Below are 16,692 nucleotides of genomic sequence, written 5' to 3'. Positions count from 1 at the left end.
GTATTAAGATTGATGGTACTTACGGTTTTGATTTGTTTCCTTCTATATATGTATTTGTGGTAGGGTTGCCAACTTTTTATAAGAACAATAACGGCTGGAACCGGGGCCAGGTCCGCAGGGGCTCAGATTGTGGTGTAAATAGATGGTTCCATAAAGAAAAAAGTCACAGAGTCATGATGTCAAGGGGTTTGATTGTGCATTGTTCAAGCGCTCAGCCTGTCAGACCAGATGCATAGATCCTCCAAATGGCTATCCGCAGGCCAAAACATTGTACATTTTTCATACAGTTGTCTTACAGTTTCTTAAAGTGCCACCCATTTAACTATTGCTTAATACACTTCCTACATAGAAGAGATTTTCAGCTAAGGGTGTAGCACAAGAATGTGCCTGATTCTCCAGTTTTCTAACATCAACATATCTCACTGTTCCGCATAGAGTTTGTGTCGAGGAGATTTCAGCTAAAGACTCCATTGCATTGAGCTAAAATATATGTTGTTGTGTTTTCTGGAATTTACAATTAAGATACTGTTAAAGAGGTAAGTGTTACTATTCACCTTCTTTATGCATACATAATGTAACTTACTAATGGTATACTTATACCATTATCTCTTAAACACACACACGCCAGTTATACTAGAGAGAGTCAAGTACACATCATTATTTCCGTATACGACCACCTCTACTATTACTATATTTGTCTTACTCTGCTGGGTGGAGGGGGTGGAGCAAACCCAAGTTGTTATTCTGCCTTCAGTAAACTCATTTGCCTTTTTTTATTCTGTCTTTCTTGGAATTTACAATGCCCTCTTGTTTCTGGCATTAGTGACCACAGCAATTAAAAACAGTGAAAAGGAGACAGGTTGATTGGCTCCTGATAACTAAAGGATAAAATAATTACTCAACTTTATTTAACTTTCTTTATTACATCCAGACCACTGCCGCCTAGTTGTTAGAATAAGTGAGCATAGCAATGTACTGAATACAGTTGCGTCAGCAAATTAAAAAAAATACAGTTTTCACCCTTCGATGTATAGGCCCTTACGTATTTCACTGGAGAATATTTCAATTTGCCAGACAGAAATTTGATTATACTGCTGTATTTTGTCTCATAGTTGGCCAGCTGTTTTATGAAGAACTTTTGACAGATCAATTGACAGAGGTGAGTGTGCCATTTAGGCAAAGTTCCCACAGGGCTTCTCTGTAGGAAGTTCACCAGGGAAAGCCTTCATATTGATCAGTTTTTCATCTGCAACACAATTGCAAAACAGGAATTTAGTTTTCACTAAAGGGACACCATAAAACAACACACAGTTTGGGGCATAGTTGAATAGATGAATACAAAGAAAGAACCAAATGAGCATAATATCTGTCCCATAGTTAATGGACAAGAGGGTGATTTGTTTTAAAGACACAGATGGCCAATATCTAACTGTATACTATGGTTAAAATGTCTTATATAACATATAAAAGGGGGTCCAGTGCACTGATCAGTTCATATTCCAAATACAGTATAATGGGACAATAATTCTATAGGCTAGACCATTACATTAGCTTGTGTGGGGTTTAATCCACAAGACTTTGCTTTTCTATATTAGTCCAGTTTTTGTAAAATAGCCCATGGTGACAGTGAAGGCTCACTGTTGTCCTATCAAGGCTCACTGTTGTCCTGTTGCGTGTTTTCATCATTAAAAAGTTTTGTCACTTCACTGATGCACTATTACTCCTTATATTATTCTGTAATCTTTTAACACAAAGTTAAAAAAATGTTGTTTCTTACTAAGGAATGGAAATCCTTAGTCTTTTTTTTTTTTATTCTACAGATGCCCCACGGATGTTTCATCAGTCTACTAATGATCTATACCCTTCCCACTCTCCCAGTAGTATTATTAAAACAAGTGCATATTACGAGTTATGGTGGGGTTTGTACATCACCATGTGCTCAAAAATCATATTCATATTACTGGTGTGAGCAAGCAGGTGGAAGCAATTCATGGTGGGACTACTGCTCTCCTGAAGATGGTTATGATTACAAGTTCTCCAGGTGTAACTCAAAATGTCAGTACAATAATTATAAATATAGGTGGTGTTGGACAGGGTATTTGAAAAAAACTTGGGGCTACTGTGGAAATACCATAGAGGAGTTTGAGGAACACCATACTTGGAAAAATGTTGCTTGTAAAGGTGAGTGTGATTTGGTAGGAGGATACTTCGAATGTACTGATACAAATGGAAAGCAAGATTATTGTTCTCCATCTACTGATGTGACCTACAGAGGAGAGCCATGCAGAATAGACCACAGATGTGGGACTTATGGTTACACGTACTATTGGTGTTACACGGATAATAGCAATAACTGGGATTACTGTGGCAAAATAATTAGCAGCTGTGAAGAACATGATCCATTATTGCAAGGCAGAAGACTCGCAGCTCAAGAAGAAGAGGAAATATGCAGAATTACAGACTCTGGAAATAGATGTGTGACTGTGATTTTAGCCATTCCTGTTTCTGACAATGATTTGCGTCAACCTTCACGTAGGCAATTTATGGAAGCTTCGCATCTTATGTACAGGGTAAATGAAAACTTGGTTTTTCCTGAAACTGCACAAACAATTATTTCTTCAGATACTTTGCGGCTGGATTTACAAGGAACATTTGTGATTGACGGAGTTAGGTATTATAATGTTCAAATTCAAATAAACGGACCCAGGCAAGGATCCTCAAGCATTGCTCAGATAATTTTCCCACAGGACCTCGATACTACTCGTTTTTCAAGATACATCAGAAGGGCTCTGCAAATCAGCATGCGCAGTGCTTACAACAGACCTCCTGTAAAAGTTATGATAAAAACAACAAAGTGGTAGTAGAGTTGGTGATGAATACATGATGTCATGCTTACCTATATTTCTATAAGTTGTGTACACTACTTAAAGTCAGTCAATCAGGTCACTGTAAGTAGACGGGTGGTTGGGGAAGGCAAGGTTTTAGTTTTTAACATTAGTGCCAGGAAGTTTTTAAAGTGTTCCTGGAACATATACTTTTCATTTTAAAATGCTTTTGGGATGCTAGGAAACATTTTGTAAGAGAAGCATAACATTTTAGCACTTCACAATAACATATGACAAACATGGCCATTACAGTTACCTGAGAAACAACAATTGGAGCAAAATGGATGGGATATTGTTTAATGTCAGTCTTTTTAGGGCACTAATTGATCCATTGCTGCCCTATGGGTATTTACTCACATGAGCAAACCTAAACACTAAATCCAGCTCAGCATGTCACTGCACTCCCTTCAGTAAAGACCCATAGCGCCTCATTGAGATCGCTATATATTATTTCTCAATGGTAATTTAGTATTCCTTCTCCCAGTGAGAGTTTCCAAATTACAAACCGATGTGAGTGCAGTTGCGGCAGTTTCCAATTGATATTGCCGCTTCAAAAATGAACGGAACCTTGAGAATGCAAAACTGCCCATAAAACTGCCCACAAAGCCTTAAGGCTGATGTCAGACACGGCATATTCTCGGCAAGCGTTTTTTTACTACTGTAAATGCATCCTACCTGTGCCTACGCCTGAATGAATGAGGACCTCCTCTGATGAAGCACCCAATGGTGCGAAATGCGTTAGGAGAGTGGGTACTATGAGGCATTGGGATGCACCTATCCATTGTTTGGTATAGTATGTTTGCTTTTTTTTTTAATTTGTTTGTTTAATTTTGAGACAATAAATGTTGTTTTTATTTCACTGAACTATTTGTGGTTTAATTATATACTGATTCAGGACCTATCAGTGAGATAAGACTAGAGTCTCTTTCTTAACCTGATTCTCTATTATTATTAGCCTGGAAAGTGTGTTTCCCTTCAAATGAGAACTGAATGCTGTTAAAGACAGTGCATGTAATCACAGCATCCATGTAACAGTTCCATCTATTTCCATGTTCTGTCAGAGCATTGAGAAAGAGGCCAAACAACATGAGCAGGTGGAATGAATGGGAAACCATATCGTTGTTGTCTATTTACATAGGTGGCATCACATTTCAGGTGATCTTCTTAAGATAGTAAAAGCTCAGAGGTCAGAGTAACTTAGCGCTCAATACATTTCCTACATAGAAGAGATTCTCAGCAACGGGTGTGGCACAAGAATGTTCATAGTCCAAAGGCAGCAGATATTTCTCTGATTCTGCAGTTTTGTAACTTCAACAAATGTCACTGTTCCGCATAGATTTTGTGTCAAGGAAATTTCAGCTAAAGACTGCACCAAGCTAAAATATATGTTGTTGTGTTTTCTGGAATTTACAATTAAGATACTGTTAAAGAGGTAAGTGGTACTATTTACCTTCTTTATGCATACATAATGTCACTTCCTTATGGTATAATTATACAGGTTATACAACACACACACACACCACACTACTCGAGAAAGTCAACTACACATAATTTCCGTATATGACCACCTCTACTGTTACTATATTTGTCTTACTCTGCTGGGTGGAGGGGGTGGAGCAAACCCACGTTGCTATTCTGCCTTCAATAAATTCATTTGCCTTTTTTTATTCTGTCTTTCTTGGAATTTACAATGCCCTCTTGTTTCTGGCAATTAAAAACAGTGAGAAGGAGTTTGGAGGCCAGGTTGATTGGCTCCTGATAAAAAAAAGGATGAAAATAATTACTTTATTTTCACTATCTCCTATTTAACTTTCTTTATTACATCCAGACCACTGCTGCCTGGTTGTTAGAATCAGTGAGCATAGCAATGTACCGAATATAGTTGTCCAACGCAGTTCCTGTGTCAGCAAATTAAAAAAATACAGTTTTCACCCTTCAATATATAGGCGATATATAGGGTGATTTGTTAAAGACACAGATGGCTAATACAGTATCTAACTCTTTACTATGGTTAAAATGTCTTATATAACATATAAAGGGGGTCCAGTGCACTGATCAGTGTTAAGATTTGCCCTGTATTCATATTCCAAATGCAGTATAAAGGGACAATAATTCTCTAGTCTAGGCCATAACATTAGCTTGTGTGGGGTTTAATCCACAAGACTTGGTTTTTCTATATTAGTCCAGTGAATTTTTTGTAAAATAGTCCACAGTGACATGAAGGCTTACTGTTGTCCTATCAAGAGATAAACTGAAGTGGGAGTGGTTGGGTGTTTTCATCTTTAAAAAGTTCTGCCACTTCACTGATGCACCATTATGCTATCAGCCTGAAAAAAAATGTTGCTTCTTACTAAGGAATGGAAATCTATTTCATCAAGCCCTCTTTTTTTTTAATTCTACAGATGCCCCACAGATGTTTCATCAGTCTACTAATGATCTATACCCTTCCCACTCTCCCAGTAGTATTATTAAAACAAGTGCATACTACGAGTTATGGTGGGGTTTGTACATCACCATGTGTTCAAAAATGGTCTTCATATTACTGGTGCGAGCAAGAAGGTGGAAGCAATTCACGGTGGGACTACTGCTCTCCTGAAGCTGGTTATGATTACAAGCTCTCCAGGTGTAACTCAAAATGTCAGTACAACAATTCTAAGTATAAGTGGTGTTGGACAGGGTATTTGAGAATGACTTGGGGCTACTGTGGAAATATCATAGAGGAGTTTGAGGAACACTATACTTGGAAAAATGTTGCTTGTAAAGGTGAGTGTGATTTGGTAGGAGGATACTTCAAATGTACTGATACAAATGGAAAGCAAGATTATTGTTCTCCATCTACTGATGTGACCTACAGAGGAGAGCCATGCAGAATAGACCACAGATGTGGGACTTATGGTTACACGTACTATTGGTGTTACACGGATAATAGCAATAACTGGGATTACTGTGGCAAAATAATTAGCAGCTGTGAAGATCATGATCCATTATTGCAAGGCAGAAGACTCGCAGCTCAAGAAGAAGAGGAAATATGCAGAATTACAGACTCTGGAAATAAATGTGAGACGGTTCTTACAGCCATTCCTGTTTCTGACAATGTTTTGTATCAACCTTCACGCCGAGAATTTACGGAAGCTTCGTGTCTTATTAACAGGGTAAATGAAAACTTGTTTTTTCCTGAATCTGCACAAACAATTATTTTTTCAGATACTTTGCGGCTGGATTTACAAGGAACATTTCTGATTGACAGAGTTAGGTATTATAATGTTCAAATTCAAATAAACGGACCCAGGCAAGGATCCTCAAGCATTGCTCAGATATTTTTCCCAGAAGATCTCGATACTACTCGTTTTTCAAGATACATTAGAAGGGCTCTGCAAATCAGCATGCGCAGTGCTTACCATAGACCTCCTGTAAAAGTTATGATAAAAATGACACAGTGGTAGTAGAGTTGGTGATGAATACAGGATATCATGCTTACCTATGTTTCTGTAAGTTGTGTACACTACCTAAAGTCATTTTGGTTGTTAAATAACTATGAGTTATTAACTTTAGCTTTCCATTCGGCACTACCTAACTATCACTACACATTTCCTCTCCCTCCTCCTCATCTAATTGTGTAGCCAGTGCATGGATATGGGCATCTGGTCCTCCATTCTGGCACAGAAATACGATAAAAAGCTTGCCTTACTAACAGTGCCCACAAAATGGCAGCTGCCTGCTTGCTGTGATTCATTCCAAGACTGAAGGAAACAAGGATTGAAGACTGAATGATTTATACTATTTATATAGTGTAAGTGAAGTTAATTTTAAAATGATAAAATAATTTGGAGTTATTTCTTAGGGTGAAAGTCTCACAAGTACTACAACTCAGATGCACCAGCCTTTGTACTAAAATAATAACTATGATCTGATATTGCCCCTATACAGTACCATTCTATTTAATATATAAATTATGTGTGAAAACTGCCCATTTAACACCTTAAAAGTGTGAAGAGAAAATAATTATACTTTCATATCCAGGTACATTATTCTCTTAATAAACCTAGAAAAATCAATAGAGGCTTCTGGTTATTCCTTTGTGAAAAGTGAAGTGGGACATCAGTTATGTTAATGTAACCCTATTTTGGCTACTGTTGTACTTTTAACATACAATCACCTGCGTGTGGCGCTACAGGAGCCCTGAGCCCCCGCTTATTATGGGGGACAGGTGTTATATAAATGAATGGCGTGCCTCCACCCAGGGTAGGTATAGGTAGAACTATATGTCTCCTCCCTGGGAAAACTCTATGAGGTCCTCCTTGGCCCCGGACTCCCAGCAACTCCGGGTACCTTGCCCCCCCCTTGGGGTAGCTGCTTACCAGGCAGTTGAGGATCCTCAGTATATGAACAGCCAAGACACCGGTTAAAATGGTGAACCAGATGAACTTGTTTATTGTTGATGCAGGCAAAACACTTCAGAGCATGTCACACTGACGGCTCAAGTCACACTCTCTCTTTGGGCTACCCCCGGTACTCCTGCCGGATGATCCCACCTAAGAACTCACCCCGGTCCATGCGTAGGGCCCCTTCACTGGGAACACTCCCAGGTGCTGACTTGGCTCCTCTTACTGCACACTACAGGTCCTGAACTCCAGCCATGAGTGCTGGGGGATCTTAACCCCTCTCTCTCCTGTTGGGGCTGTCGTGGCCTGTTTTCTCTAGCCTGCCTGTCACTCCTAGAGTGACATATTACAGTACCTCCTGTACTGAACACTAGCCTGTTGTTCTCTCCATACAGAGGCAGTCCCAGGACTAAGACCTTCACAAAATGGGTGTCATCCCTTTTTATATTCCAGCACACTGCCACCTAGTGGTTGCTGCTGAACAACAGGGAAACTCCCTTTTCACACATAAACAGCTAGGACCACCTTTAGCTGTCCAAATCACATAAGGCCACCCTCATGGTGCCTGTCTAAAGGGGAACCCATCCTGAAGGGGCCCAATTCTTTGGGGTCCCTACATTAATGACCTGTCTAACCCCCATGTGTAAGTAATGCACAAAGTTTGCCCAGGTGCAGTAACCAGTAAGATGTTTGTTTTTAAACAGGTGACTGGAAAATTGTACCTGCTGATTGGTTGCTATGGGTGATTAGATCTATACAGACTTTGCACCACATACAGTATTACATACTCACCTGAATGTTCTGACAAAATAGACTCTTCCCTCTTACATGTCATTCTATTCAAATCAATCAAATAGTATATCTTAGTAATTTATATCCGTGCACTGGTAATCTAAATATCTACCTCACAAGGGCCAAACATGGAGTAGCTTCAGTTTCCCTGTTGGCCCTGTTTAGCTCAAAAATTTACGAAACATTGTTCGTGATTAAAACAATAGGCAAGAACTACATTATGTTCAGCCCAAGCTCTATTCATTATATTCATGTTAAACAAGAGGGTATACTGACCCTTTAAAGCACCAGTTGCCCCTTCTTCTGCACTGAAAGATCTACTTTTAATTATGAGGGACACATTTTAGAGTTTTAGAGGCTATCTTTATTATTATTATTTTTATTATTTAGGGTTATGGTTATTTACCATCTTAAATAGGAAGTTCATCTTGGCATTAACATGTAATATGATGCAGACATGGATGTTCTGAGACAATGTATAGTTAGCTTTTTTTTCTAATCTGAAACGTAAGGTTATACTGACAGGTTTATATTTTACAGGAACTTGTTAGTACCTCTACTAAAATCTTTCTGGCACAAAACAAATGGGTGAAATGGAAACCCTGCCTTCTTTCAGCCAACCATTGTCTTAGCTGTACAGACCTCTGATCTAATGAGTGATGGCTGCTCAGCCTATCAGGTCACTGATACAGCAGCATCCCGGATAGGATTCTCTCTTTTATGCCCTGGAAGGGATTCCACTGAACAATCCTGTGCAAGCTCATTTCTTGGGTACTATGAACCAATCAAACTTCAAAACCTAAGTGAGATAACTCCCCCTGTACATGGGGACCCCTCCCATTTTTCCTGTATACCTTAAGTACAGTGTCAGTTGTGTTTGGTATGAAGATGCCCAACCCAATAATTGTTTATTGAATTGAGCCAGCCTGCCCAGAGTCAGTTGTCCATTGTTTTATAGATTAAAGACTGTGTTACTATTGATGAAATGCAAATATCAGTTTTTCCAAGTGGGCCTACACATCAGGCAGGCATTAAGTCATCATGCAGTGACCAAAAATGTCAATTATGGGGCACATTTACCAATCCACGAATCCGAATGGGAAAAAATGGATTGGAAATGAAAATTTTGTGACTTTTTCGTCGCCATCGCGATTTTTTAGTATTTTGCGTGATTTTTTTTGTCGCCGTCACAACTTTATCGTATTTTGCGCGACTTTTTCGTCGCTGTCTCAATTTTTTCATATTGAGGAATTGGCGGAAAAACCAATCCGACAAAAAAGTCCCAGGAATTATATGATAAAGTCGTAACGGCGACGAAAAAGTCGCAGAAAATACGAAAAAAGTCGCAAAAATACCGATCATTACGAAAAAAATGCATTCGGACGCTTTCGGACGTTCGTGGATTAGTAAATGTACCCCTATGTGTCAATCCTGAGACCTTCCTTCCACTAATGATTAAATGTTCAATTCTGTAGAAATATGAAAAAGTCCTCAGAAATAGCGATGAGCGCATTTTTGCAGCAGGCATGGTTTAGCGGCAAAATTCCGCATTTTTGCAAAACTGTGGAAAAAAATTGCCACAAAGATGTTCACCACAAAAACGAGAAAAAATTGCCCATTCACTTCAATGCATCTAGCATGATAAAAAAAACTTGAAAAAAACGCCCATTGACTAATGCATTTGGAGTGAAAAATGCCCATTTTCTTCAATGTGTTTAATGTAAAAAACACTGAAAAAATGCCAATTTAGCAAATTTTTTGCCATTTCACAAATGAAAAGAAAAAGAAGTGTTCTTAGTGGTTACCATAGTAACCCCCATATGTAATAAATGGCACTAAGTTTGCCAAGGTGCGGTAACCCATAGCAACCAATATATAAGATATTTGCATTTAAACAGGTGACCAGTAAATTCTACCTGCTGATTGGTTGCTATAGGTTGCTGCACCTGGATAAACAATCACCCCCAATGTCTGTAAAGTGATAAGCATCAACCATATATACTTGAATGGGCATGTCCCATATGATTTCTTTTTTAACTGCCGAATATACACATTTATTAGGTAGAAGGCTTGACTTTTTTAACTTATGTTGTATTACCAATGTAATAGTAATTACTAATTAATAATGTAGCAGGTTGAATATGTAAATATTTTTATGAGCATTAATTTCTGACGTGAATCCCTGGTGTTAATTCCATTTTTTGTACCTGTAGTGGTTGCACATCACTGAGTGTGAAATTCAACATTTAGTGCAAAAAAATAATCATTTAATGGGAATTCTTTTTTAAATTTAGCTACATGTTGAATCACATGTTCATTGCCACAATAAGGGGCAGATTTATCAAAATGTGAGTTTAGAGTTTAATACATGAAAACTTCAATTCATTCCAATGGGTTTTTTAGAAGCGTATTTATCAATGGGTGATAAATACATTTCTAAAAATCCCATAGGAATAAATTAAACATGGTAGTTTTTCATGTATTAAACTCACATTTTGATAAATTGGCCCGTAAGAGTGTCCAGATATAATTATCCTTAATTTACAAGAAATCATCAAATAAACATTATAGTAAAGATGGTCATACTTTGTCATTAGTTGAAACTTCAATACTATGGATTGTGCTTATAACTATAACCAAATAACACTACCAGTTCTATAAACTTGATTTATTTTATTAAATTACATATGTAGATTGATAAATGTAGCAAACCATTCGTATAAAACATAAGAGTTTCCCTATTCAGGGAGGGAGGAAAGCAGAAAAGGTGAACAGGGAATTAGTATGGGTGGAGAAAAAAACCAATAGTAGAAGTACTAGTTGAATCTGGACCAATCTCACCCAGGTTATATGGGAAAAAGACCCAGTGCCAGTAATCCAAACATGGTTGACAGGTCTTTGGGAACGTATAGTGAGAGTCAATAAGCACACTAGCCAGTTTTTCCTGTTTCCTGTATGAGTTCTGGATTCCTGTCTGTTTATGACCTTCATCCTGCACTGTACCCGTCCTGTGCCCAGACTCTAGTTCTGTTTAACCCATTTGTTGCCATGCCATTGGATTTTGACTATGATGCAAAACAAGCCTTGTCTGGCTGGTGTCAACCTTGGTTATCCTGTATGAAATAAAAGAGCAGTGCCAGTCTTGCTTGGTCTGTCTGTTCCCTAGTTCCTGGTATTTCCTAATGTATCACTGAACTGATGGCCAATGGCCTTGACAGCCCTATCAGTACCTTTTTAACGGCAACAACCTTCACAATATGTGACCAATTACCAGTTACACTTTGTATGAGTACTGTATAAATAGTTATTCCTTTTTACTTTCACTTTTCTTTTTGCATTTGATGTTTATTCACGGTAAATGAGTATCCAGAAGATCAACCATTGCATTGATGCTTATTGTTTGTTCCAGGTGAATGAACCAAACTGTCATTTACTGCAAAGAAGTCACTTGCGTGACTTACTTTAAACATGTATGGATTAGCCTTTGAAAGTAAAGGAAGTCGCTGTGCCCTGGGCCCCTCCAAAGATGTTACTGCAGGGAAGGGGGATGGCACTGACTAGTTTCGCCACTCTGTTTTGATTTGGAAACAGAAATTTATCAGATTTTAATTTGCTGTGGATAAAAACAAAATAAAAAATATGTTGAATGTACTTCAGGGTAAATCATTCTTGAAGGGGACCCTGCCCATTCTGCACAGTAGTTTATAGTAGTGTTGCTTTTGGGCATTACAATACAGTGGCTTGCAAAAGTATTCGACCCCCTTGAATTTTTCCACATTTTGTCACATTACAGCCACAAACATGAATCAATTTTATTGGAATTCCACGTGAAAGACCAATACAAAGTGGTGTACACGTGAGAAGTGGAAGGAAAATCATACATGATTCCAAACATTTTTTTACAAATAAATAACTGCAATGTGGGGTGTGCGTAATTATTCAGCCCCCTTTGGTCTGAGTGCAGTCAGTTGCCCATAGACATTGCCTGATGAGTGCTAATGACTAAATAGAGTGCACCTGTGTGTAATCTAATGTCAGTACAAATACAGCTGCTCTGTGACGGCCTCAGAGGTTGTCTAAGAGAATATTGGGAGCAACAACACCATGAAGTCCAAAGAACACACCAGACAGGTCAGGGATAAAGTTAGTGAGAAATTTAAAGCAGGCTTAGGCTACAAAAAGATTTCCAAAGCCTTGAACATCCCACGGAGCACTGTTCAAGCGATCATTCAGAAATGGAAGGAGTATGGCACAACTGTAAACCTACCAAGACAAGGCCGTCCAGCTAAACTCACAGGCCGAACAAGGAGAGCGCTGATCAGAAATGCAGCCAAGAGGCCCATGGTGACTCTAGGGGAGCTGCAGAGATCTACAGCTCAGGTGGGGGAATCTGTCCATAGGACAACTATTAGTCGTGCACTGCACAAAGTTGGCCTTTATGGAAGAGTGGCAAGAAGAAAGCCATTGTTAACAGAAAACCATAAGAAGTCCCGCAGTTTGCCACAAGCCATGTGGGGGACACAGCAAACATGTGGAAGAAGGTGCTCTGGTCAGATGAGACCAAAATGGAACTTTTTGGCCAAAATGCAAAATGCTATGTGTGGCGCCAAACTAACACTGCACATCACTCTGAACACACCATCCCCACTGTCACATATGGTGGTGGCAGCATCATGCTCTGGGGGTGCTTCTCTTCAGCAGGGACAGGGAAGCTGCTCAGAGTTGATGGGAAGATGGATGGAGCCAAATACAGGGCAATCTTGGAAGAAAACCTCTTGGAGTCTGCAAAAGACTTGAGACTGGGGCGGAGGTTCACCTTCCAGCAGGACAACGACTCTAAACATAAAGCCAGGGCAACAATGGAATGGTTTAAACCAAAACATATCCATGTGTTAGAATGGCCCAGTCACAGTCCAGATCTAAATCCAATGGAGAATCTGTGGCAAGATCTGAAAACTGCTGTTCACAAACGCTGTCCATCTAATCTGACTGAGCTGGAGCTGTTTTGCAAAGAAGAATGGGCAAGGATTTCAGTCTGTAGAAGTGCAAAGCTGGTAGAGACATACCCTAAAAGCCTGGCAGCTGGAATTGCAGCAAAAGGGGGTTCTACAAAGTATTGACTCAGGGGGCTGAATAATTACGCACACCCCACTTTGCAGTTATTTATTTGTAAAAAATGTTTGGAATCACGTATGATTTTTGTTCCACTTCTCACGTGTACACCACTTTGTATTGGTCTTTCACGTGGAATTCCAATAAAATTGATTCATGTTTGTGGCTGTAATGTGACAAAATGTGGAAAAGTTCTAGGGGGCCGAATACTTTTGCAAGCCACTGTATGTAAGATAACCTAATAGCAGACACAGAGCTTGGCTTCTCTCCAACATTGCTACTCATGGCAGATATCCAAACAGCCTTGGAGCACTGGTACCTGCACCATGAGTTGGACTTAGTAGACCACTGCACCATCAATGTTAATTCTTATAGACAATCCTCTGGAGGTCACACTGTGTGTACAAAGGTGGGGAGTTACAATGTGTCATCATGAAATGCTGGGGGCCCAACATACCTATCATGAAATGCTACGGCCCCTGTTTTATGAAGAACTGAGGGCCACAATGTGCCTGTCTTAACATGCCGGTGCCACACTGTGTCCTAAAATGCTGACTGGGGCCCACCCTGTGCTATGGAATGCTGGGGCTGCTGTGTTATAAAATGCCATATCTTCAATCCAAGTTTCCATATTATTTTTTTTTTCTTTAAAAGTAGGCTTGTTAATAGGCAGAGGTATAACTTTGGAGGGTCGGGCCCCCTCTGCTTCTCTGTGGACCCGCAGTTTTGCTCCTGTCACATGTCACCCCCAACCCCCTGCACAAAATTGTGGGTGACTACCGCAGAGGCATTTCTTTTTGTCCTTCTTTGCTCTTTTCAAATGTTGGGAGGTATGCCTTTATATCACAGGATCTTTTGGACTGAAATTGTTTAAACAATTTTCTTTTTCAGATAAAATTGTGGAAATAATAATTACCTGTTGTAATTATATTTCTAATGTTTTGGAATGTAGGAACCTGACCAACTACAACTACATACGTTGTCAATCATCAAGCAGAGAACAAAAATGTAAATTATGTGTCAGTCCTATATGAAATTTATCATCCGGCTCCAATAGAGATCTTCATTCCACCTTTGATTAAAGTCCAATTCCATAGAAATCTGAAAAAAACCTCAGAAATGTAGTTTAGCAGATAAATCATTTAACAACCTAAATACACCTATATAAAGCCTGTAGTTATTGTACAGCATATTCCATATTGTACTTATAAACACATTATTTTTACAAGTTTGTTTAAATATGCAGTAACGTTTGAGAGAGTTTGTTTGTTAGATATAAAACACAGAATGTGCAAAGAATATATCAGGCTTATGTACAGTACATTGATGTAGTCCTATAGCCAATCAAAAGATATCGTAGCTCATTATTGGTTGCTATGCATTAAAGCAGTGTTTTTCAACCTTTTTTGGGCAAAGGCACACTTGTTTCATGAAAAAAATCACGAGGCACACCACCATTAGAAAATGTTAAAAAATTTAACTCTGTGCCTATATTGACTATATATAAAGTAATTCTCTTGAATAGGAATCAAATAAACACAAAGAAAGTATTTTCCGGGACATTTTCTCCACAAACCCACCCCCCCACTGATTTTTTTTTTTTTATACACACAAAAATTTTATATTATATATATTGTAGGGACCCATAGGGTTAAGCTCCCTATGGTGTTATCCCTTATTCTTATCTAATCTGTATTGTTATAGGGCAGAGCCCTCTGATATCAGGTTACTGTTATTAGGCTGCCCTCTATAGGTTTAGCCCAGGTTGACCACTCCCCTTGGCAGACTATATAATGTCTTGCACAAGGAAGTGGCTTCCTCTTTTGGCTGCATGCTGTGTTCTGGACAGATCCCAACTGAGCCTGGACCAGAACATAGGCCCAGAAGCCATTTGTACCCTAGGGGACCACCTACCCTAGTGCTAAGTCGGGGACAGGGCCCCGTGAACGAGGTAAAGCCAGCACAGTCAGTTTTGTTAATAGCACCCTCTAGGAGTGGTGATTGTAGTCAGTCTATTTAGTAAGGGCAGTAAATAGCCCCAACCAGGAGTTGTAACTAAAGGGTTTAGTCTACCCAGGCTTTGTGTGCCATTTCTGCAGGACCGCGGTTAAGACATAGTATTCAGGCAGTTCCTCACCCTGATCAATAGTCGGCCGGAGGGATCCATTCCAGATAAAGGGCATCCATTCCTGAATTCAGCTAATCCTCTGTGCATTCTCCAAAGGGGTTATTCTGTGCCTAAAGTGTCACATCTGCTGTATTATCTGTGACATCATACACTGCTGTGTCTGTGAGTATAACCCTGCTGCACTATTTGGTTGTGCCTTGAATAAACTTGTGCTATAGTTGATCAGCAAGAATCCTCTGGCGTCCATCTTTTACCACCTGCACCCCACACCTCAGCTAGTTGTAGTTCTACTACACCCTCGCTCCATCCTGATTCTCCCATATAGCGGAGGCTCACCCCTTTGTTTTAAGTGTCGCAAATGTAACCCATGCTCTCTAATTACTACTAGCCTGGGTTTATTCCAAATTGGGTCAGAAAAGCGTTACATTTATGGCGCCCAACGTGGGGCCCGAAGGGTTAAATTCATTTTGACATTTTCGGAGCCATTACCTGAGGGGCTGAGTAAAAGTGTGTGTGTTGCTTTAAAATTTGCTGACAGGCACTGCCGGACGCGTTAGGCAAAAGGCGCCTGCAGTCATGATCGTAAAAGCACAGTACTAATTGGCCGTGGGTTCGGGCTTGGGGATTCCCCCCGTGTAATCCCATTGGTCGGCGGAACTGTCAGTCACCGCCCTTGTATTTTTGGCGCTCTTTCTACAAGATCACGCGATAGGCGGAGTTGTTTGTGAGATTTGGTCGGCCATTTTCCGAGACTTTGACGTCACGGCGGCCATCTTATGCCTCTCACTTGAGCCATACTGACGCGTGGAGAGAGAGCTCTTGCTGAACTTTGGATAGCGGCTGCTTCCACTGTGACAACAGCACATTTATACCTTTGCTATTGTACCCTACTGCTACCAGTAACATCTGCGCATATACCAGATCTGCGGCTGCGTTCTGGAACCAAGGCCGGACCGTACAGCAATAATACCCGCGTTGCCTACCTCCCAAAGCGGCTGCACCGGAGGGTAAATTGGCAGCGGAAGTTCCCCCGGGAGAGCCAGGATTCGCGGCTGCGACCTGGGGATACTGACCGGAAGGGAAAATCATATCTACGTGAGTACTAACCGCGGCTGCGGAATACTCTACATACTTACCCTGTCTGCGAGTAAGATACCGACAGCGGCAGTTGGACTTTAGCAGTGCCCTAGAGCATATTGGACATTGATCCTAAAGGTCGCCTAAGAGCCGCCATAGCGGTTTGGGACCAGCTAAAGAAGGAAGCAGATATTCACTGCTGCGGCTGCGGGGTGATTTACTCCCTTCATAATATTGAAATGGCTGATATCCCTGAATCAGTAAAAATAAAACAGGAAGACCGTGATTTTGCACTTCTCTCCAACCTTCCTTCAGG

At 40.1% G+C, this 16,692-nt stretch overlaps 2 protein-coding genes across 3 annotated transcripts; both read left to right on the top strand.

Annotated features, from left to right (window-relative positions):
* Positions 1-23: 23 nt before the first annotated feature.
* LOC116406590 lies at positions 24-3,734 on the top strand. Of its 2 annotated transcripts, XM_031890930.1 has the most exons (3): positions 24-536; positions 1,113-1,159; positions 1,821-3,734. In XM_031890930.1, exon 3 carries the CDS (start codon positions 1,821-1,823, stop codon positions 2,859-2,861), a length of 1,041 nt encoding a protein of 346 aa, XP_031746790.1. In that variant the 5' UTR covers positions 24-536; positions 1,113-1,159; the 3' UTR covers positions 2,862-3,734. The 2 variants fall into 2 exon arrangements, with proteins under 2 accessions (XP_031746790.1, XP_031746791.1); XM_031890931.1 differs by lacking the exon at positions 1,113-1,159.
* A 341-nt stretch (positions 3,735-4,075) lies between these two features.
* Positions 4,076-6,940, top strand: LOC100490432. The gene is made up of 2 exons (XM_031890932.1): positions 4,076-4,317; positions 5,288-6,940. Exon 2 carries the CDS (start codon positions 5,288-5,290, stop codon positions 6,326-6,328), a length of 1,041 nt encoding a protein of 346 aa, XP_031746792.1. The 5' UTR covers positions 4,076-4,317; the 3' UTR covers positions 6,329-6,940.
* The last annotated feature ends 9,752 nt before the right edge of the window (positions 6,941-16,692 follow it).

Source organism: Xenopus tropicalis, chromosome 8 (assembly GCF_000004195.4).
Source record: "Xenopus tropicalis strain Nigerian chromosome 8, UCB_Xtro_10.0, whole genome shotgun sequence".
NCBI lineage: Eukaryota > Metazoa > Chordata > Amphibia > Anura > Pipidae > Xenopus > Xenopus tropicalis.
The sequence above is the reverse complement of the archived record's forward strand: the minus strand, read 5'-3'. Positions and strand labels throughout refer to the sequence as shown.